Raw genomic sequence first — 23,732 nt, 5'->3', positions numbered from 1 at the left:
GGTAGACCAGCTGTTTGTCAGTTAGGTCCTTTGCATCTATAAATTCATTGGAGAGGTTGACTGTGTCTCAAATATCCAGCATTTTTTAAACATTCTGAAACATGGGCAGCCTGGGTTGCTCAGTGGTTTAGCGCTGCCTTCAGCCCAGGGCATGACCCTGGAGACCCGGGATCAAGTTCCATGTCGGGCTCCCTACGTGGAGCCTGCTTCTCCCTCTGCCTATGTCTCTGCCTCTCTCTCTCTCTCCCTGTTTCTCGTGAATAAATAAATAAAACCTTAAAAAAATATTCTGAAACACACTGGATGTTACCATAAGCTAAAGCTCTCTTTCTCAGGGAAAATCGTTTTCAAACACAGATGTAATTTGAATTTGTGAAATCAATACTGAATCCCAAATAAGTTATCATTCTAGAAAAGAAATGGAGAAAGTCTTATTAAATTTGGTTGCCCTTTTCCAGTGACATTTGATTCCATATATTCAATCCATTTGATTCAGTTCTGAAGCAATCTTCTTTGCAAAAAATGAATCACTTCTTTACTGTAAAAGTTTTTGTTGCAACTCATACATAACATCAAATAACTCGGGAGCAGATAGTTTGTCTTTTTCTAGGCTCCTGATAGCTTCTTCAAAGATCATCAAGCAGTTCTGGAAGAATGGCATATACATTTCTGTTGTACTGTAATCCTTTTCTCTACTCTCATCTTCAGTGTATTTCCAAATTAGAGAAGAACATTTGTCTTCTCCCACACTTTGAAAATAGGATTTTACGGTAGGCCAACATTTTGACATCTTTTCTATGTCTGGCAACGGTGACAACCATCTTGTAGGCATATGTTTAAGGCATCTATCTCCTTCTGTTTCTAAAAGTCAACTCTTATTAAGTGTTTCTGCATGTTTTGAAGAAACTGAAGTCACAGAAAACTTTCATTATAAAAGCCTCAATGTCCCAAGAAAGCAAATCACATCCCTTTTTAGCAGTCTGTGGTGTACAAAGTGTGCAGGACATTTGGCAGATTTGATGTTTTAATTTTCTTTGGTAAGAAGTTTATAGACTGAATGGAATTTGCTGAAATTTACATCTGTGCTATCTGCTGAATATGCAAAAAGGTGAGCCAAGTCCAGTTTGTATTTGGAAAGAACATCAATAAAAAAAAAAAGGAAAGAATATCAATGTTCTTTTCATGTTTCCTGAGGTTTCACTAAAATCTTCATAGAGGGATGCCTGGGTGGCTCAGTGGTTGAGCGCCTGTCTTTGGCTCAAGGCATGATCCTGGAGTCCCGGGATCAAGTCCTGTGTCGGGCTCCCTGCATGGAGCCTGCCTCTTTCTCTGCGTGTCTCTCATGAATAAATAAATAAAATCTTTTTAAAAAAATCTTCATAGAAATCAGGAAGATGATTTGAAACTTCATTTTTCAAATCAAAGTACCTAAGAGCGAGGGGGAATACTTTTTTATTGCCATGATACAACACATTACTGGATATACTGTAGAAGGCACAATTACTGGTAAGAGCTGACAGTATCAGTTCTACACTGTAAGGGGTCTGTGATCAAAATTTCCTTTTTTGTTTACACACAGGACATTTTAGTTGCAACCTCTGAATCAGGAAATGTAACTATTTTTTTAATTTTTATTTTATTTTATAAGATTTTCTTTGTTTATTCATGAGAGATAGAGAGAGAGAGAGAGAGAGAGGCAGAGACACAGGCAGAGGGAGAAGCAGGCTCCATGTAGGGAGCCTGACGTGGGACTCGATCCCGAGACTCCAGGATCACACCCTGGGCCGAAGGCAGGCGCCAACCCACTGAGCCACCCAGGGATCCCCAGGAAATGTAACTTTACCCAGTTTCATAGAGCAATCAAGGGAATGAAAAGATAACACAATGTTCATTCATGTGGTATGCTCAAATTAATTCAGCAGCTGCTTTTTTTGAGACAGAGAGCACGTGTGTGCGTGTGTGTGTGTGTAGTGGTGGAGCGAGGACGCCACAGAGATATTCTTTTTTTTTTTTAATTTTTATTTATTTATGATAGTCACAGAGAGAGAGAGAGAGAGAGAGAGAGGCAGAGACACAGGCAGAGGGAGAAGCAGGCTCCATGCACCGGGAGCCCGACGTGGGATTCGATCCCGGGTCTCCAGGATCGCGCCCTGGGCCAAAGACAGGCGCTAAACCGCTGCGCCACCCAGGGATCCCCCACAGAGATATTCTTTTTTTTTTTTTTTTTAATTTTTATTTATTTATGATAGTCAGAGAGAGACGGAGAGAGGCAGAGACATAGGCAGAGGGAGAAGCAGACTCCATGCACCGGGAGCCCGACGTGGGATTCGATCCCAGGTCTCCAGGATCGCGCCCTGGGCCAAAGGCAGGCGCCAAACCACTGCGCCACCCAGGGATCCCCCCCACAGAGATATTCTTAAGCAGGCTCCACGCCCAGCATGGAACCCAACTCGGGGATCGATCTCAGCACCCTGAGATCTTGACCTGAGCCAAAATCAGGACTCAGAGCCTTAACTGACTGAGCCACCCAGGTGCCTGTGGCTGCTATTTTTAATTGACCACTGGTCTCTTTTGGGAGATGAAGACACTTCTAATTCATTCAAAAGTACTTACTCGTCTCATCCCACACTTATGGTACTCGGTCTCCATATGTTTTCATTCCCCCTTCTCCACCATGCTCAATCCCGTATTCTTTTCTGCACATTGTGCAGTATGCTCTGTTTGGATCATTTGTCTCCCTAATTCAGTTGTATGTGTCCTTCCATCTGTCATTAAAATAACAAAGCCATTTAGTCTTCTTTTTCATTATTGTCTGGGTCATGCTGGCATTGGTGTTGTTCTCACTCTCATTTTCATTATCTCAATTCTTAGAAAACATGGTCACAACATTTACAAAGTTAAAAATTAAACTAGCACTATCTCCAAAGCACAAGAGTTACTTGGACTGTTAACACTCATGATTAGAATTTAAGTTGCTCTGAGAGAATGCTACAATAGATACATTATTGTGAAACCACAAATCATGGTGGCCAGTGTCAGTGGTCAACTGAAGGCAGATAATCATCCTATTCATTTGTCACTGAAAACAGTGTTGTCTTCCTTTTGGTGGTGGTGGTGGCGGCGGGGGAAGCATACTATGAGTTTTATATCTCCTGCCCTCCCCCAATCTATGGGACTCATTGCTAAAACCAGGATTTTTTACATCCAGGAAGGATTTCTTGGAATATAGGACTTTCAGGGACATTCCCGATCTCTTATTGTTGGTCACCAAAAACAAAGTTGATTACTCTCCCATTTCCATGAATGAGAACTTGTATTGTATTTTCAAATCTGCTATTTTGACATTAACAAACCATATTTAGCTAGACTTTCTGAGAAGTATAGTTTAAGGTAAATCAAACAAAAACGGTTAGCCAGATCTTTCTGGCAATAGTTTTTTTTTTTTGAAGGTTTTGTTTGGATAAATTTGTCTTATCTAGAACTTTGCATCATTTAGTATAGTTGTTCCAAAATTCCATTCTTCAGCTTCAAGAACAGTTCTGAGACTAGGTGACAAGTCAAGGTTGGCTATTCCCAGAATCAGCTGTGCTGACTTTTGCTATTTCTATTCACTGTATGTAGAAAGAAAAACAAAACAAAACCAAGCACTCCTAAGTCTACAACATATTCCAAAAAAGCTAAGAATGACAAATTAAGCATGTATTTTATTATAAATGCTACATACAGGTGCTTACACATAAATAAAATAAAATAAAATACCTGATAATCTTCGTTAACTCCAGTAAATGTTTTTTTTTTAAGGGCGGAGACAAAAAAAAAAAAAAGAAAAGTTAACAAAAAAGTAAAAGTTGGGGATCCCTGGGTGGCGCAGCGGTTTGGCGCCTGCCTTTGGCCCAGGGCGCGATCCTGGAGACCCGGGATCGAGTCCCATGTCGGGCTCCCGGTGCATGGAGCCTGCTTCTCCCTCTGCCTGTGTCTCTGCCTCTCTCTCTCTCTCACTGTGTGCCTATCATAAATAAATAAAAATTAAAAAAAAAAAAGTAAAAGTTAACATGTTCCTCCCAGTCATTAGTTAACTTACTAAAAGCTGAAGGCAAGATTTGTTATAGGCTGCACAGAGCTAAATCGTTAACAAGCATTAAAATGGTTCTAAGAACTGCCTGCAGTAGATTCCCCCATCCTGAGCTATTTAACAGTCAAGATTACTCTTTAATCCTGAGGGGTTAAGGACAATGTCCATTTAAAAACAGGCTATGGATTGTATTGTCCGGTTTTGCCTACTAATCAGCTAATATCCGCCCCCCCCCCGCCCCCCAAACCACAAAGCTACAGCTTTCAAGCATTAGGGGAAATCAAAGAAATTAAACGACACAACCTTGGTTCCTAGCTTACTCATATACTGCAGCCTCACATATAAACAAGGTGAGCCTCGCGCCCCTCTTCACGACAAATGACCTATGCAATCTTTAACGTGAGCAAAGCGGGGTCCTGGATCTCCTCCAGGTCCGGGGCCGGTTCCGACTCCCGGGACGACGCCCGACTCGAGCCGCTGGAGCGGGAGGGACCGAGAGCTTCGGAGCCCGCGAGCCGGGCCACCCGTCGATCCTGCAGGCAAGACTTCATGGCTTCCAGCTTTAGAATAGGGTCACTTCCCCAAAACCCAGATCAGCTCCTCAACAGCGGCTCTCTCCTGGATGATGTTCTGCGAGCGGGATATTTGGCCTCTTGGGACATTTTTGGAGGCCACAAGAGCGGGAGTGACCCCGGCATCCAGTGGGCAGAGGCCGGGATGCAGATAAACACCCCACAGTGCACCACAGGACAAGCCCCCGGAGGCAGAATTATCCGGCCCGGATCGTCAGCGTCAGCAGCGCCTTTTCCCCCAGGGGCAGAAGAGGCCACGTCCCAGGAGAGGGTAGGCGCGCCTGGACCCGGACTGCGCGGTCCCCCTGCAAGCTCACCCGGGACCGCCCCGCCCCCGAGTGGCCCCGCCCCTTCTGGAGGCGGAGCCACGGCGCGGGGGCGGGGCCAGGCGCTGAGAAAATAAACATTGCTTGAAAACTGAGAGCGGAGGGGCAGGGAGCCCAGAGCCGCTTTCTGCACCGCGCACTTTTCCTGCCACCCACGCCTGAGAGAACGGCGGGGCCGACCGCAGCCCTGGGAAGCTGAGCGCCTCACACGGACGGACGCAAAGGCCCGACAGACGGACGCCTTCCTTTCGGAAAGCTCAGGACGCTGGGTGACTTCTCGCAGACCCGCCCCCGCCGCGCCCTTGGAAGGTGCGCTCAGACTACCACTCCTGAGGCGCGAAGGCGACCTGGGCGCGCCGCGGGGAGCCCCAGCCGCGGTCCGGGGCGCGGTGGGCGTGGCTCCGCCTGGCCCCTCCCTCTCCCGCCCCGCGCCCTGGGCCCCGCCCCACGCATGCGCGGCCGGACGCCCGGGGGCGGCGCTGCTCCATCCGGGTACCCGGTGGTCGGTGGCTGTTTTGTTTTCTCCGCTAAAAACTAGGGGAAAGTCAGGCGTCCCCGCGCTGCGCGACACCGGGCTCGGGACCGACTGCACGAGCCGGGCTGGACGTAAGTGCGGCGCGGGAGCGGGGGCGGGGGGCTGCCCGCCGGGCCGGCGCTGACAGGGTCGCTGTCCCCACCTCCGGGGAGGCTGCGGGCTCGCCTGTGTCGCCCCGGACCCTTCCGGCCGCTTCCTCCGGGACGGCCGCGTGCGGACTGTCGCCGGGCTGCCGGACAGCACCCCTCCCCGGGGTGTCCCGGGACCCCCGAAAATGACCGCGGTCCCCTCCTTGAGGGTAGGGAGAAACAGCACCCTCCCCCCTCCCGAGAGGGAGTGTCACCCTCAGGTTCAGGCGGCGGGGGGATGGCGGCGCCAGAACGAGTTCCCACGTCCTCGCAGCCGGAGTCCACGCGGGACCTGGAATCCCGGGTCTGGGGGCGGGCTCTGCGCAGCGGGGGTGCCGGGCGCTAAAGCAGGAAGCCTGGGCTCGGCGGGGCTGGGGGCGGGGCCGGGGCGGGGCCGGGGGCGGGGCCGTGAGCCCAGGGGATCGCGCCCTGGGCTGCGGTAGCTCCCGGGAGAATGACAGGTGAATTTTCAAAACGGGGCTCGTCTTAAAACTGCTTATAATCACAGGTGTTCATGCTTAAAAGGGATGTTACGATTGGACTCAGTGCTCTTTTTTTAGGATATCGTGGTTTTGGGCAATCAGGATTGCTGACTACAAGACGGATTGAGTCTCTGTAGGAGTTGGGGTGTGTCTTGATAATTAGCAAGTTGTACGTAATTCAGGCTTTTTTTCAGACGTTGAAATAGAGATAGTCCGGATGTGTCTTAGGACAGGTCTGCATAGCTCAAGCTCGGAGGAAATGTTTTATGTAATTTGTTAGGAAGGCTATGGTAATTTGGCTGGATTTTTTTCTTTCCCTTGGTCTGAATTAATATTAGGTTCAATTTTGTACTTTCTTTTGGCTGAAAGACATCTGCTAGAATCAGAGGTAAGATATTAAAATGAAAAGGATGTTCTTACCATAGAAATGATACCAGAAATCAGGGTTGGTTCTGGAAAAAAAAAATAATGAAATGCAAGGAGGTGATGTGAGTAGAAGACCCGCAGTGCACTGTTTAATTTCTCAATCTGAGTGTGAAGAAACACATGTTCTGTGATAAAATGTGTAAATTCCTAAGACAAATATTTTTTCTGCTGAGCGCATGTTTCAACCAAGAGCCAAAGTTTGCCTTTTGTCTCTCTACCATGCTAGTGCCCCTGGATTGTAAATGTTAAAATCACATAATAAATCAGTTTGGAATTAAAATTAATAACCATTATAAAATTTTTCCATATTTGGAGGCCCACTTTCCTTCATATTTCTTAAATATACCAAAGCCATCTTTTAAATTAAAAAAAAATAAGCTAAATGAATCCAAATTTTGTTTTCCAAAGTTTTAATGTGGAAATTTATTAAAAATTAAAATATTCCAAAGAGGTATACATAACCAAAATAAAGTATTTCACTTTTGTTAAATTATTCCTGAACTGTTCATTATTTTCTAGGAACATAATTGAAGCAAGTGAATAGAAGTACTTTATTTAGTTGCTTTTTTGTTTGCTTTTTTTAAGTGACCTGAAAAAAATGTCTGGATTTCTAGAAGGCTTGCGATGCTCAGAATGCATTGATTGGGGGGAAAAGCGCAACACTATTGCCTCTGTTGCTGCTGGTGTTCTAGTAAGTGTCATTGATAATTTAGGTCTTCATTATTTTGGTGTTTGTTTTTATATATTTTGAATTCTGTATGATGTCTTAAAATATGTACTATTTTATCTCTGACAACTAAATTTATTTTAATAAATGTTGATGTTTTATTTACACAGGGGTTGAGTTTCCATTTTAAATGTTGATATTATGGCTTGAAATTTGATTAGTAGAGTGATTGGTTTTCTTTAAATGCATGTTAAAAATAGTATATAAGACAATACGCTTATACGTTTTTTCATTAAATGGATAATACCTCTTTTTTGTGAGTACATTACCAGGAAGTGTTTAAGGAAGAAACAGGTCAAAACCAGTGGAGAGATATGATTGCATTTTTTCATAATCCATACTTAACTTTCTTCTTGATTTCATTAAAAAACAAGACAAAAGAAAACACAGAAAACTCATTAAAGTGTGTTGCCTAGAGGTAATTTATAGTATAAATTCCTTATTTACATTGCAAATCCCTCAAGGCATCTGATACTTGTGTTTTATGCTCTTAGGTTATCATGTGTTCTAAATAATGGATTTAAAATAAACAGACAGGGACGCCTGGGTGGCTCAGCGGTTGAGCACCTGCCTTTGGCCCAGGGCCTCAGGATCAAGTCCCACATGGGGCTCCCTGTGGGGAACCTCCTTCTCCATCTGCCTGTCTCTGCCTCTCTCCCTCTGTCTCTCATGAATAAATAAATACAATCTTTTAAAAATAAATAAAATAAACAGACAAAAATCTAAGTTTAGAGGCACCTGGCTGGCTCAGTCAGTAGACCATGCAACTCTTGATCTCTGGGCTGTAAATTCAAGTCCCATATGGGTATAGAGATTACTTAAAAAGAAAATCTTTAAGAAAAAAAATCTAAATTTAAATATCTTCTCTTTGCTTAGTCTCTGACATTTAAAATCTATGAAAAATATTTATCCTAAAGTAATGGTAAAATATAAAACTACCATAGAGGGGTGCCACTGGCTCTGTTGGTAGAGCATGGGGCTCTCGATCTGGGTGGTGAGTTTAAGCCCCATGTTGGTGTAGAGATTACTTACAAGTAAAATCTTTTTTGGGGGGATCCCTGGGTGGCGCAGCGGTTTGGTGCCTGCCTTTGGCCCAGGGCGCGATCCTGGAGACCCGGGATCGAATCCCACATCGGGTTCCTGGTGCATGGAGCCTGCTTCTCCCTCTGCCTGTGTCTCTGCCTCTCTCTCTCTCTCTGTGACTATCATAAATCAATCAATCAATCAATCTTTTTTTTTTTAAGATTTTATTTATTTATTCATGAGAGACACAGAGAGAGGCAGAGACACAGGCAGAGGGAGAAGCAGGCTCCATGCAGGGATCCTGGGACTCCAGGATCACGCCCTGAGCCGAAGACAGAGGCTCAACCGCTGAGCCACCCAGACGTCCCAAAAGTAAAATCTTAAAAAGAGAAAACAAAACTGCCCTAGAAATTCTGCACTTAAAAACATCCAAAAAAAAAAAAAAAAAAGCTTTAAATTTTAGTCTGTGAAGAAAATATCTTTTTTTCTTTTTCTTTTTTTTCTTTTTTTTTTGTGTGTGAAGAAAATATTTTGAATACATTGAGGTGAGGGTAAAAAAGAAAAAGGAAGAATACTCATTCTAGCTAGTAAAAATGTTATTAATAGAGTATGGCGCAGTCTATAATCTGATAAAAATAATTTGATTAGCTTAAAGTAGTTATTTTAAAGAATTGCCTGAAGATGGCAATTCCCAGAGTTGACTGGGTCATGGTTGGGAGTGGGAGTAGGGCAAAGGGGTTAGTTTTAAAGCATTCTAAGCTCCTTACCAGAATTTGGTTAATATCTTATTCTAAGTTTGTGGTCAGATAATATTTGTGCAGTTTTAGTGTTTTTTAATTATGTATTTGCCCTTGATAACATCCAGAGCCAAATTCAATTAAGATAAATTATAATTTGGTGTTTAAATTGAATTTAGCATCACACCTAAAACCATCTGTGGACTGCACTGTAATTCAAGAGGAAAAGCAGAACTGCAGAGCCATTACTTATTTCACAACACCAAGAGAATAGCTAAAATTCTGTCAGCAATAAGTATTCCCCATATTTTTTTGAATAATTTTTTTTCATTTTTCAGAGATAACCTCTTTCTGGAGGCTGACGTCAGTAACATGCCACTCCTGTCAGTCGGAATCTGAGTCACTTTTTTTACCATTTTGCTGCCATGAGAAAATAAAACATACTTCTAGTTCATAAAATAAGATGACAGATTTTATTACAACAATATAAAATAATGATTGAAGAGGCTCAGAAAAGAAGTTCATGTGGGGCACATGGGTGGCTTGGTGGTTGAGCATCTGCCTTCCGCTTGGGTTAAGATCCTGGGGTCTAGGATTGAGTTCCACATCCAGCTCCCTGCAGGGAGCCTGCTTCTCCCTCTGCCTATGTCTCTGCCTCTCTCTGTGTGTGTCTCATGAATAAATAAAATCTTAAAAAAAAAAAAGTTCCCATTAAATAGTAATTACTGGCAGACTTAAGGGTATCTAATATTTACTCAGATATTAAGCCATGTGCAAATTATATGCAAGAAACTGCTAGAATATTTAAGAAAATGTTGGCATTCATTAGAAGGAATCTCTTCACTTAGATACTTTTTTAGTTAGTGAGATAAGAAATTACTGTAATTTCTCACTAATGTTGCTTCTTTATATCTGTTTTAGTTTTTTACAGGCTGGTGGATTATCATAGATGCAGCTGTCATTTATCCCACTATGGAAGAGTTCAACCATTCATACCACGCCTGTGGTGTCATAGCAACCATAGCCTTCTTGATGTAAGCATCAGACATTACTTACATAGATGGTCACAAAATAAAAATGTCCTCCATACACTTGAGTAGAGTTCATAATTTTCAGATCATCAATGTATTGGACATGGTTTAAAAGTCAGGTTGCAGAGAAGGATTTATTAAGAAAAACAACCGTTCTCTTTGCTAGTCTCCCTTCCAGCTCTCCTCTCCCACTTCCATCCCCCAGCTCCTCTCAGCTCTCCTTTTATTGCTGATGTTTACAACTTTACTTTTTAGGTCAGAAACCATGTATTTTGTCTAAATGTTTGTTTATTCACTTATCCAGCAAATATTCATTAGGCTTTTATATCCTAGGCTCTGCTCTAGGCACAGGAAATACAGTAGTGAATAAAACCAGGGAAAATCTGTGCACTTACGGAATTTATACTCAAATGTATAAATTTGACAGATAGTAAGCAAGGAGAAATAAATTATATATATGGCATTCTAGATATCACGAAGTGTTACCAAGAAGGGGGAGAGGAGATGTCGGTGGGAGATACAGAAATTTTAAATAGAGTCATTGAAGGCCTCATGAAGAAGGCACTTTTTCTATAGTAAAGATTTGGGGAGATGAAGGAGTTCACCATAGGGATATGGAAAAGAAGATCATTCCAGACTTATGGAACAGCAAGGACAGAGGCTCCATGGCAAGGAGACCAGGATGGCTGGGGTAAAGGATCAAGGTCATAAAAGCCAGAGAAGACTGAGGGGACTAAAGGGACATGAGAATAAAATGTACCTCATAATTTTGCTCTTTTGCATGAGCAGATAATGCTTTTGTTAAGAGCATTATTGGGCCAACTGGGGAACTTGACTGAGATCTGAAGAGTAGATTGTGATAATGAATCATTGTTAACTTCCCAATTTCGATGGTTGTATTTAGTTCTGTGGAACAGTCTTGTTTGTAGGAAATGCATACACATTTCTGGGGTTATGGGGCATCAGTTTGGCAACTTTCAAATGCTTCAGAAAAAAAAATTATTTGAACTATACTTGACAATTTTTCTATAAGTTTGAGATTATATATAGAACTGGTAATGCCAGAGAACAAATAGAGATTATTCGTTTCAGAATGTGCCTGATCGTGGAGACTGGCTGACAGGACAGGGTCATAGCTGTTTGACAGAGGGCTATAAAGTCTATTCAAATGGCTCAGCAAGGAAAAACAGGAGCAAAGAACCACTAACCTAAGACCATCTGCATTTTTAAAAAATATGAAGCTTATTTTAAAACGTATTTATTAAAAAATAAAATAATAAAAAAATAAAACATATTTATTTTGTGTACCAAATAATGTGGTTGATACAGAGATCACTGAACATAATTATGGTCTTTTGATCATTCTAAAACTTAGATTTGAATGAATAAATTAAGACTTCATATATTACTTAAAAAGTCAGGGTGCATATAGTCAACATGTTTATTAGGCTATGTGTCAAGCCCTGTGCTAGGCACTGAAGATAAAAATGAGAAACAAGGTAGACAGAAGCCTTGCCCTCATGAAGCTTCCATTCTAGTGGCAGACACACACATACACACACAATTGGATATATATATGTATATATATATGCACACATATATATACACATACACACATATATATAGTATATATAAAGTTTTATAACTTTTTAACTTAGTATATTGGGAACATTTCCCCATGATGTTTAAATTTTTGAAGGGATACTTCTAAAGAAAGCAAAGCTGTGTCAATTTAGAGTGGTACTCTATGCAAGTCAGCAAAAGACTTTCTGCTTTTAGAACATATATCAAGGATTGAAAAACAAGATTTTACCCCTTGAATCTCTTCAATTATGTCTTCAGAGCAAAGTTATTGTTTTGCTTGATATATAATTATTTCTCCAAAAATTGGACATTAGCACAGAATTATCACAATTCATTCCAAAGCCAATTTTAAGCAGTTTTTGGATTATCTAGGGACTTTCTGTTTTGTCATGCCATGCATATTACATGTTGAGTATGTCCAATATGTACAAATGGAAACCTAGGTAGGACCAAGCTAAAGATGATTCCATCTCAGCAAGATTTTCACAAGTGTCAATTTTAACAAATTTTAACAAGTTTCACATAATTTTGAAAAATTATCTGGTACCAAGCATCAGAATCACCTGAAGGACTTGTTAAAACTCAAATCTCTGGGCCCCACACACACCCAGAGTTTCTGCCTCAATGAGTCTAGAGCGGGGTGGGGGAATTTCCTTTCTGATCAGTTCCCAGGTGATGATTCTGCTGGTCTGGGAACGATCACCACTGCTTAGAGGCTATCAGGTCAGAGGGGCATGGTTAAATTTCCATGAATCCATTTCTCAAGACTCATGAGGCCTAACCTTCAATTTGAGGCGCTCTAGTTTCTTGTATCTGGTAATTTGATGTCATGGCTAGTTTTCTCTTGGAATCAAAGACCGTGATATCTTGGCTTTATTTTATTCATACAGGATTAATGCAGTATCAAATGGACAAGTCCGAGGTGATAGTTACAGTGAAGGTTGCCTGGGTCAAACAGGTAAATAGGTGTAAACAACATCTTACTCTACATCCTTAAAAGTAAGAATTACACGTAGAAGAGCCACCTATCTAACTCTTTCAGATCAGAGATAGGATGGAGGTATATCTAGAGCAGAGGTTATAGGTTTCAAGGCATATAAGATACAAGTCACATTTAATCAGAGTTGGCTGTAGAGTATAGTGTACACAGTTGTGAGTTTATAGCCCTGTGCAGTAATGTGTAGATATAAGTGTATGTGGTATACAGCAAAGGATGGTATGTAATAAAGAATACATGTGCAAAATCAACTTTATAGTACTTAAAGCTATACCATATAAATTATTTTCTTTTTGGCCAACTGTATTTGATTGGATTGGCATTTTGAAATAGTTTATAGAATCATAGTATTTTGTATGTGTTTTGAAATACAAAATATAAAATTTACCATCTTAATCATTTTTAAGTGTACTACAGTTCAGCAGTGTTAAAAACATTCACATTACTGTGTAACCAACCTCCAGAACTCTTTTCATCTTACAAAATTGAATAAAATAATAGAATTTTGGAGCTTAGGGTCACCGAGTCCCTTCCTTCTCAGCTAGGGAAGCCCTGTCCCGTGGACTCCGTTGCCTTATACCTGAGGTAGGCCAGATACGGATGTGTGTGGCACGGCTTCCTGAGAGTCCAGCATACACAAAAATTGAAGGAGACATTGATTAAGCAATTTAAATGATAAACTTAAATCTGTAGCAAAAATAAATAGGAAAAATCGAGTGACTTTTAAACAGGAGAAACTTCAGCAGTCAGCTCTCATTCTATACTTTTAGACTCTTTGGTTCACTCTCTTTGTAGATGAACTTATGTAGAAGAGATACAGAAACACTAATTTGCCATAATCATAAACTATAAACAAATATACAAATGTTAGCAGTTAGTGCTGATAATAATAAGCCAGTAATAGCTAGGGCTAAGACTAGAATATGGCCATCACGTCTCTGACTAAAATTTGTTAGCTAGCCAGAGCCAGTTGTATTTAATACCACTGCTATGACTATCAGCTTATTATTTCATAACTATTCTTTTGTTTTGCTTTTGAGATGAAATCAGAAATTAAAAATAGCATTCTATTTGTTTTGCTTTATTGAACAAGGCAGTCTTTTTATTAAAATGTATTTGTGCTAATTAAAGAAATTCATTTCCATTCTAGGCAGTCTAAGGACTACTTATTTTGTAGCAAATCTTCATAAATATTTTATAAATGTGATTTAAGATTTGTCCTCCTCTCTTAATATAATTTTAATGTAGCTTTCCTAAGTGCCAATCACAATAAGTGTGAATTTATTTCTCTACCTGACTTACCTAAAAGTGAAGTATGTAGTGTGTTTAGATTCACATACCACTGAATATGAATTTTTTGTTAAGTATACCTGTGTTATTGCTTGGAAGTTCTCTTGGAGGAGTTTCCATTTTGAAGTAAAATTTCTAAGAATATAAGGAGAATGAGCCTGTAAATATGTTGAAACATATTTTGTGAGATTTTTATAGAATGAAGAGTTTTTCTTAGTATACATATTTAAGGAAATTAATTATAGGCACTTAGAATATACAGACCAGCCAACAAGAAAAAGGCCAATGTCTGCACTGATGAAAGATACTCAACACATCTTCCATTCTTGTTTTAGACTTTAAATGGCAACTACACATTTTTTCTGTTTTGATTTTTGCTTTCTTTTTTGAAAACTTAATGGAACTGACTGCTGCTGTATGAGAAACAATTCTGGTAAAATGTTACTTCTTTTAAGGTGCTCGCATTTGGCTCTTCATTGGTTTCATGCTGGCCTTTGGATCTCTGATTGCATCCATGTGGATTCTCTTTGGAGGTTATGTTGCTAAAGGTGAGAGAAAAGAGTTTATATTTTACTTCAATGGAGTACTGAAGTTGTGCATTAAAGTTATTCTTGAATAAAGCTTTTTTTCAGATAGATGAGTTTGCTTACTAGCTACTAGCATTTATCCCTGGGAACTCCCTTCACCGTAGCAGTATTTTGTTTTGTTTGTTTGGTATGTTTTTACTATTCTTTTCTTCTGTATTTTCTCTTCTAATCTAGAGCCTGGAAATCATGGGACACAGCTCCAAACCTTGCTTCTCTTTGGCTTCCAAAAATCTAAAAAGCAGATATATTATGTTCTCTAGCTATTTGGCAAGTTTTGACTTGGTGAATGATATCCATGCAAAGCTCTAACGTCCTCGAATTAAAGTTTATTGAGCTAAGCCTCCCTGGTACTATGACATCCTCGCCTTTTAGATAGAAAGTAAATTAATTCTTCATGTGCATCTGCTATATAAGGCCACTGTAAAGTCAAGCCTGCAGGAAAAGGCCTGTTCTTAGATCCCTGGTTGAAATTTCACCTTGAGGGACCCCAAGAAATACAAAAACCCCTTACTGTTCCAGGTAAAATTGACTATGCTTTGCTACAGTAAAAATATGGTATCTGTGTTTTGCACCTGGACCAGCAGGGATCTAATCTAGCCCATATTTTAGCCCTTTATTTCCTTGAAGACCGTGGATTAAAATCATGGGTTTCCTGAATGTTTATTAAGATCATGTAAGTCTTATAGACAGGAATGGTAGGCATTTTAAGTATGTATTGTTGTTGTTTATATAATTTATTCCTAAGACCATATAATTTTCTACTAAATATTATAAATAATACTATTAAAACCTATAATTTTCTACTAAAAATGTAGAAAAGAAAGAAACTATAATAATATACTGCTTTTAAATGTTTTGGTATATTTCCTTTGGTCTCTTATATTTTTGTGTTGTTGGAATCATAGTATAAATACAATTTTGAACCCAGGTTTTTGCATTTTACATGATATCCTAAGTAGTTCTCTTGCTGCTACAAAATCTTTATCACCACCATATTTTAAAAACAAAAATATTACATTTTTATCATATGAATTCCATAGTAGTCATTCATTGTAGGATATTGAAAATATAAAGGAGCTCAAAAAAGAAAATAAAATTATTGATAATTCTCCTTTCCCAGAAGCAGCTATTAACACAGAGCCCCTTTTTGTAGAAATGTGTTTATCTCACAGAAGTTTTAGTTGTTTTCCTAAAGACTTCGGGACCAGGTTATGCTTTAAGAATTATTACAGGAGATCTGTAACTTGTGAATTGCCTTTCTATACTATCTTTATGAGCCATTGTAGCAGTAACAGTTATCACTAATGTGGAATATTTAATCTGGCCTTGCAGTAATGAAGCCTGTGCAAACCAGTTGTCATGGTAATCTGATTAATTTAAAACTATTCTGAGAAAAAGTTGATAATTCATTTAGTTATCATGCTTGAGTTTGTCAATTAATGAGTATTCATTGACAGCTCCAATGGTAGAAATTTGTGAGGATTTCAACTTCAGTCTGGGATAAATTGGAACAAAACGTTTCTCTGGCAGTCTTGCCCATCCTAGCTAATGGCTACTCTGTCCCTCCAAATGTTCAAGCCAAAAACTCTGGATGATTAATTAAGTCCTGTAAAGATGATACTTTCTTTCTCTCATACCCTACATTCAGTCCATGAGCAAATCCTGTCGATTTTGCTGTGAAAATATATCCTGAATCCCACCACTTTTTTTTTTCTTTGAGAGAGAGAGAGAAAGAAAGCATGCTTACCAGTGGAGGGTGAGGTTTGGGGAGGAAGAGCAGAGGGGCAAAGAGAATCTTAAGCAGGCTCCACACTCAGCACAGAGCCTGATACGGGATTTGATCTTATGCCCCTGAGATCATGACCTGAACTGAAATCAAGAGTCGGATGCTTAAATGACTAAGTCACTCACCACTTTTTTTTTTTTTAAGATTTTATTTATTTATTCATGAGAGACACAGAGAGAGAACTAGAGACCTAGGCAGCGGGAGAAGCAGGCTCCCTGTGGGTAGCCTGATGTGGGACTCAGTCATAGGACCCCTGGATCATGACCTGAGCCAAAGGCAGACACTCAATCACTGAGCCAGCTAGCTGCCCCCACTCACTGCTTTTTTAAAATGTAGATTTTAAAGTAAGTGCTACATCTACTGTGGGGCTTGAGCTTACAACCCCGAGATCAAGATTCACACTCTACTTACTGAGCCAGCCTGGTGCCCCCTGAATCCTACCACTTTCTACCATCTCCATTGCTTCCACCTTGGTTCAGTCTGTTAAGAGTCTCTTGTCTATTTCCTGAAACAGCTTCCTCACTGGTTTCTGTTTCTCCCCTTACCCACTCTAGTCTACTCTGTTGGGCAGCCAGGGGAATCCTATTAAAATATGTCAGTCAACTCATGTTACTTTTCTGCTCAGAACCCTCCAATGGCTTCTCATCTCCCTCAGAGTGAAGATCAAAGCCCTGACCATGACTAGAAGGTTCCATAAGATCTTCCCCACCCTCTTACCCCCTGCCCCTCATTCTTCTCTGATCTGTGTCCTGCTTTTCTGTTTCTCCCACATGGCCATTCCTCTAATGTGCCAGCATGCTCCCACCTCCAGGCTTGTTGCAAGCTTGCTGTTCTGCTACTTCTGCATGGTCCCTGCCCTTACTTCCTTCCTGTCCTTTTGCCACTGTCCGCTTCTCACAAGGTCTTCCCAGCCACTTGTAAAAAATGTCATCATTCACTGCACTTCCCTTAACTTTCCTTGATTTATTTTTTTCTCCTCATTTATTCTCTACATTATTTAGTTTCACGAAAATGAAGAAATTTTGCCTGTTTTATTTACTGCCATATTCTTGGCACATTTCAGTGCTGAACATTAATATGCACTCGCTAAATATTTGTTAAATGAAGGAAGGGAGCCATCACTTCCTAAACCAGTGCTGGACTCTGTCACATGCATTATGTCATTTAATACTCAAAACCACCATGGTTACCGGAAAATTCAATTATGTAAGACAGGAAAACTGTTGTTCATAGTGTATCAGAAACTGTTTTGAGACCATAAACCTCTAAATATTACAACTATTTTTACAGAAAAAGCCATCGTATACCCTGGAATTGCTGTATTTTTCCAAAATGCCTTCATCTTTTTTGGGTAAGTTTCTTTTGCATTCTTTACTCTATTTTTTCAAATTCTTTTTTTATAATTGTTTCTCTTACATTATTTAATATATTTGATTGATTAATATACCCTGTCCAGTGCCCCTCCTCCATGTTGTGTCATATAATATACAAAGATAACCAACCTTGGGAACATATTCTGAGTTTCTTTTTTTTTAATTTTTTTTAAATTTTTATTTATTTATGATAGTCACAGAGAGAGAGAGAGAGAGGCAGAGGGAGAAGCAGGCTCCATGCAGCGGGAGCCCGATGTGAGATTCGATCCCGGGTCTCCAGGATCGCGCCCTGGGCCAAAGGCAGGTGCCAAACCGCTGCGCCACCCAGGGATCCCATATTCTGAGTTTCTTAAATTGTCACCACCTTCCCTTTCATGAAGAACTGTGATCTCTGTAGATTAGTTACTGATACTGACTATTCATCTTAAATCTTTATCTCTAACAGTTGCTTCCAGTGAAAGCCTGCTTAAAACCTTTTCTCTTGAAAGTTTTGTGTTTGTTTTTTTTTTTTTAGGATTTTATTTATTTATTCATGAGAAACACACAAAGAGAGAGGCAGCGACACAGGCAGAGGGAGAAACAGGCTCCATGCAGGGAGCCTGACACGAGACTCGATCCCGGGTCTCCAGGATCACGCCCTGGGCAGAAGGCGGCACCAAACCGCTGAGCCACCCGGGCTGCCTGAAAGTTTTGTTTCTGAGTGCATTTTATAGTTCTTTCTATCCTTGGTGTCATTAGAACTTATGCATGAGATCTGAGGTGTGGAGGAGAAGCCCTAACATTTTTTTATCCTTTTGATTCAATGACAAATTAAAGGATTGCGAAAACCCCTAAATACCTTAGTACTTTTATCAGTAATCTTCTCTAATATTCATTCTTTCCTGTACCTAACAGCCTACCCTTGTCCCCTACTCTTAGCCTTCCACCCTTGCCACCCTCCCCCTCCCCCACAAATCTTCTCTTTATCCTCTGCATCAAGGATTTTTTTTTCTTTCAGAATTTATTATTTATTTATTTATTTAAAGAAAGCAGGTAATGGGCAGAGAGAGAGAGAGAATCTCAAGCAGATTCCACTCTGAGGTCAGAGTCCGATTCGGGCCTTGATCCCAGGACTTTGAGATCCTGACCTGAGCTGAAACCAAGAGTGGACGCTTAACTGACTGAGCTACTTCGGTGCCCTGGCATCAGGGATTTTTAACCGTTATTCCACGGGTAGGGTTCTGAAGATGGGGAAGCACCAGACATTTCTGTATGCAACACACTAGTGTACCTGCTTGTTTCTGGGAAGAGAATCTGTGGTTTTCATGATTTTCAAAGTCCTTAATCCAGAAAAGGTTTAAGAAAACTGCTCTATATTCTAGGACAGTCTATTATAGGACTTCTCCTCTTTCCCTTCCTACTGACCACTAAACGTGAAATCTAAGGCCCATATCTACTTGAGCCACTCATAAAATGCTAATAGTTACCCTTTAATAACATTCAGCAGTGGTACTCAACTTATTCCTTCACCAGGAATTCTCACAGTTTTATAAAATCAGTTTGGAAATAAGACAGATGTGGGGATCCCTGGGTGGCTCAGTGGTTTAGCACCTGTCTTTCGCCCAGGGTGTGATCCTGGAGTTCCAGGATCAAGTCCCGTGTCCAGGCGTCCTGTATGGAGCCTGCTTCTCCCTCTGCCTGTATGTCTGCCTCTATCTCTCTCTCATGAATAAATAAATAAAATCTTAAAAAAAAAAAAAAAAGATGTGAACTTAGATGTGCACAGTGTCTGGGTCATTCTGCGTGTCCTGAAACTAGTGGAGAAAATCCAGAATTTTTTTTTTTTTTTTTTTTTTTTTTTTTAAAGATTTTATTTATTTATTCATGATAGTTACACAGAGAGAGACAGAGAGGCAGAGACACAGGCATAGGGAGAAGCAGGCTCCATGCACCGGGAGCCCGACGTGGGATTCGATCCCAGGCCTCCAGGATCGCGCCCCGGGCCAAAGGCAGGCGCCAAACCGCTGCGCCACCCAGGGATCCCGAAAATCCAGAATTTAAACAACAAAGAGTGAAGCCACTCATGTTATGCAGAAAATAATAATGACCTAAGTTTACTGAGAGTTATTACGTGCAAGACACCATTCTTATTTTTTTACCTGTATGTTCTCAGCTAACCCCTGACACGACCCTGAAGGCAGCCCCGCCATCAGCCCCGTATTAGATGTGGGAAACCAAGCATGGAAAAACTAGGCTCAGACTGTGGCCACGTTTCAGGCTCCAGAGTTGAGGGTGATGCCATTCAAGGTTTGGGGGGAATTCAGTTGATGTTTTCTCCTTTTGCTGTCCTCAGCCAGTTGTTCAGTATGAGTTCTGACTCCCCCTCCCTCTCCTTTATCGAGAGCATGACACTGAACTTCAAAATACAGCAGGAGTAAACCTCATTCCTCAGCTTATGAAGTACAATTCGAGTCCATCTGTGATTTTGTAGGGTAGTGTAGCATGTTCATGAGGAGGACAGCATGGATGTGTAGGGTTTCCTTTCCTTTCGAGCTGCAGTACTGAGGCTTGGGCATGTGCACAGAAGGCCCCCAAGCATCCGAAGCTCACTGTTCTTGTGTCTCCACAGAGTTGGAGGTACATGGCGAATGCAGGGCCGCACAGCTTCAGTCAAGGGAAGGCAGCATGAGGGTGTGCGGATGGAGTCGTGGGGAGAGGCACATAGCAGCCTTCTTTATCATTGTTTACTCTGGCAGAGAGGAGAGGAAGGGTAAAGCAGATTCCACCTTGAGATGCTTCTATCACAGCAGGGGGGACAGAGGATTGAGGGGGAAGGTTGGCGGGGAAATTGTCTCTGTCCCAGTGAAGGGAGAGACAGGTGAGCTCGCATAGCAGTTTTCATAGGTCATAAAACCTTGGAAACCCGACCATTGACTTCTCTAAAATTAGATATGATAAATTCCTTTTATATGGAACAAGTTTGGTTAGTTTCTCATTTGGTACTCGTGTCCCTATTAAGACTAAAACCTAGGTTTTTTGAAAATACTCTAAGCAAATTGAAACTAATAAACACTGTTACTAGAACAGTTGTACCAGATTGCCAACCATTCTGATTTGTAACAGAACAATACTCAGCAACAGCTGAAAAATTACTGTTTCAGAAATCAGACTCAGATGTCAGTAACACAGGTGACCATCTGACAGTGTAGGAGGGACTGGCTTTTGCCCAAGAAACCCTTCAGATTACGATTTACATCTGTTGATGAGTATTCTGAAGTAGGTCTCATCCAAGCTATCTGGAGGTAGAGCCCTGATAGTAACTGGATGATTAGAGATCAAATCACCTTTTGGAGCTTTATGAAATCCTTTTTAAAAAAAAAAGAAATTAACCGACTTGCAAGAGAGGGTACAATTTCCTGGTTGCATTTTTGTCTTCATCAAAAGACACTCAAGTGTTTAGAAAGGCTTAGGAGAGCCGTGTTAAATTCATCATTACAATTGCAGTCTTAAACCTGAGTAGACACTGGTGCTCCTTGAACAGACAAGAAGACAAATGAAAACCAGCCTGTGCCCTGATGTCTACCGCCATCCTCAGTTTCTCCCTCACACTTGCCCCCTACATCTGAGCCTGTTGAACCGCCTCTGAAGAGTCTCAAACTTGTCCTCTTTTTGTCCATTTCTATTGTTCAGTCACCAGCATCCCGTCCTAAGCAGTTCACATCCTGGATTGGTTCCTCCCTTGGATACAGTTTTCCTGTGTCACCTTGTTTTCTAAAACATGGCTCTAATTCTGTCATTTCCCCATCTTAAATTTTTTCAAAACTTGGAGCTGTCTACAGAAGAGCTCAACACTAGTGGCCATCCAGTCAAGTTCTGTCCATGGTTTTGTTTTATTTTATCTTATACAGTATTTTCTGTCTTATGGAGCCAAATTTTAAAACTCAATGTGACAATCCTGAACCTTGCATAGCAACAATCAGCTGGGTGAATAGTTAAGCCTTTTAAATAGGGGTACATCTCTGCATAACCCCGTATCACAAAGCCTAGAACTGAGTATCATTTGCCCCCTGCAGTAGAATATACAGGCTGGCACCCACCCTCTTGACTCATTTAAGGCATGGAAGGCCCCTGTGGGCAATTAGCTGCCCTGTGCAGTCAGCTTACCAAATCCTGGCCATCTCCATTCCCTATCTTCCTTGTCTCTTAGGCTATAATCTAGCCATATTGGACTCCTCCCTGTAATACTGCATGTTAGATATCTTTACGTGTACCTGTAGCTCTAGACCTAGACATAGACTGGTATCTCCTTGTGCATATAATTGCCCTCTTGCCCCTCTATTTTTTTTTAAGATTTTATTTATTTATTTGAGAGAGAGACAGAGCTAGTGAGAGAGCATGAGCAGGGAGGAGAGGGAGAAGCAGGTTCCCCACTGCACAGGGAGCCCGAATTGGGGCTCGATCCCAGGGCCCCAGGATCACGACCTGAGCTGAAGGCAGACAGACACTCAACTGACTGAGCCACCCAGGCGCCCTGCCTTCTTGCCTCTTTTAAGTCGAAACCTAGAGGACAGCTGTAAACAGTTCCCCACCTAAACCCTGGATTGTAAGTTCTGTGTGGGCATATTCCTGATACAGTCTCTTGGGCTTTTCCTGAGGCCCCACGGTCTTTATTCCTCTTTGTTTTTTGATAAACCATTTCCTTTCCCTAAAACCTCTTCTTTCATCACACTAGCTCCTGTTCCTACCAATCTCCCATTGAAACTCCTACTTATTCTTCAAAGCCCATTTCATATATTTCCACCTCTGGAACTTCTTCACTAACACATCCAGGCAGAATAAATTCTATATGTTTCTGTGCTCTCAACATTTGGTATATATACCTCTTCCCCACCTTTCACAGCCACCTCTCCTCCCTGCCATTACCACATTGTGTCACCAAGAATGTGAAATGTGAGCAACTTGAGGCCAGAGACACTCTATCTTCTGTATTTTTATAACCCAAGCATCTAGCACATTATATTCAAAAAAGGTTTGTTGAATGAATATGATAAAATCAGACATACATTGGTTACATACTAAACATCAGTTAACTTTTCAAGAATGGCATATGTCTCCAGTATGCAGAAGTTAAGGACATGGGAAGCACCTAACCAGTTTCTACGTTCCATGGTTTCTTTTCATACAACTCATCAATTCTTTGTTGCTAACTTCCCACCATTCTCCCAATCTCACATACTCCTTTTCCCCCCACAAACGCAACTAGATATGATGTTTTTCTTATTTTGTTTGCAGAGGACTGGTTTTTAAGTTTGGCCGCACTGAAGACTTATGGCAGTGAAAACACCTGATTTACTTCTGCACAGCAGCCCTGCGTGGGTTTTTACTGCTCGCTCCCAATTTTTTGTAATGCCATTTTCTAAACTCATTTTTGAGTGTAGTCTCAGCTTCAGTTTGTGTAATACTAAAATCATGAGAATTTCCTATGTAAACAACAACAAAAATCTGTTGTGTGCATCGGATTAACTTATAAAATGTTGAAAATATGCCACATGAGTAATTTGTATTAAGTTTTATCATGGTGTAATTTGTAAAAATAAATTACAAAAAATATTATGGATGCATCTTATACAAACATTTGTCATATCCAAGGTCCAAAACTATAATTAAAGTGCTCTGAAGATTTAATGTGTCTGTTTAAATGTGGCCTTTTCTGTGTCAAATGTTAAATGAAATATAAACACCTTCTTGTTTATAAATCTGTGCAGTGGCCAGAATTCTTTCTTGCTGTACTTTGAGTTTCATTTATACAGTTTTGCCAAAAATTCTGCAAACATTTCATTGTAAGTAGCCATCGAGGGTCTCCCCAGGGGTAAGTGACCGTGTCAGAAGAGAGAAACTCCTGATTCAGCCACCAGGCTGCTCAATGGTGTCCCTCTGGTGCCACTGATGGGGAGCTGGGGAGTGACAGTCACTCAGCCGTGACCCATGGTCCTGGTGGGATGCTGACATTCACTCTACATCCACCATCGAAGGAAAGAAGAAAAGGATAGAGACTTGATACTAGGCTTTATTTACTA

General features: G+C 40.9%; 1 protein-coding gene across 2 annotated transcripts; it reads left to right on the top strand.

Moving 5' to 3' along the window:
* Positions 1-5,055: 5,055 nt before the first annotated feature.
* Positions 5,056-23,340, top strand: TMEM50A (transmembrane protein 50A). Of its 2 annotated transcripts, none has more exons than XM_077899080.1 (7): positions 5,056-5,279; positions 7,127-7,232; positions 9,950-10,062; positions 12,534-12,601; positions 14,386-14,478; positions 17,594-17,654; positions 22,948-23,340. In XM_077899080.1, exons 2-7 carry the CDS (start codon positions 7,140-7,142, stop codon positions 22,991-22,993), a joined length of 474 nt encoding a protein of 157 aa, XP_077755206.1. In that variant the 5' UTR covers positions 5,056-5,279; positions 7,127-7,139; the 3' UTR covers positions 22,994-23,340. The 2 variants fall into 2 exon arrangements, with proteins under 2 accessions (XP_077755206.1, XP_077755205.1); XM_077899079.1 differs by lacking the exon at positions 5,056-5,279 and adding an exon at positions 5,417-5,576.
* Positions 23,341-23,732: the final 392 nt, after the last annotated feature.

The sequence above is a fragment of the Canis aureus genome, chromosome 5 (genome assembly GCF_053574225.1).
Source record: "Canis aureus isolate CA01 chromosome 5, VMU_Caureus_v.1.0, whole genome shotgun sequence".
Classification (NCBI taxonomy): Eukaryota; Metazoa; Chordata; class Mammalia; order Carnivora; family Canidae; genus Canis; species Canis aureus.
Note: the sequence above shows the minus strand (reverse complement) of the source record. Positions and strands in the feature narration are given on the sequence as shown.

Excerpts from the sequence above, each read along its gene's own strand:
- TMEM50A (XM_077899080.1), top strand. The coding sequence starts at position 7,140 with ATGTCTGGATTTCTAGAAGGCTTGCGATGCTCAGAATGCATTGATTGG. Across the intron at positions 7,233-9,949 it reads CTGTTGCTGCTGGTGTTCTA|TTTTTTACAGGCTGGTGGAT; the intron begins GTAAGTGTCATT and ends TATCTGTTTTAG. Across the intron at positions 10,063-12,533 it reads GCAACCATAGCCTTCTTGAT|GATTAATGCAGTATCAAATG; the intron begins GTAAGCATCAGA and ends TTATTCATACAG.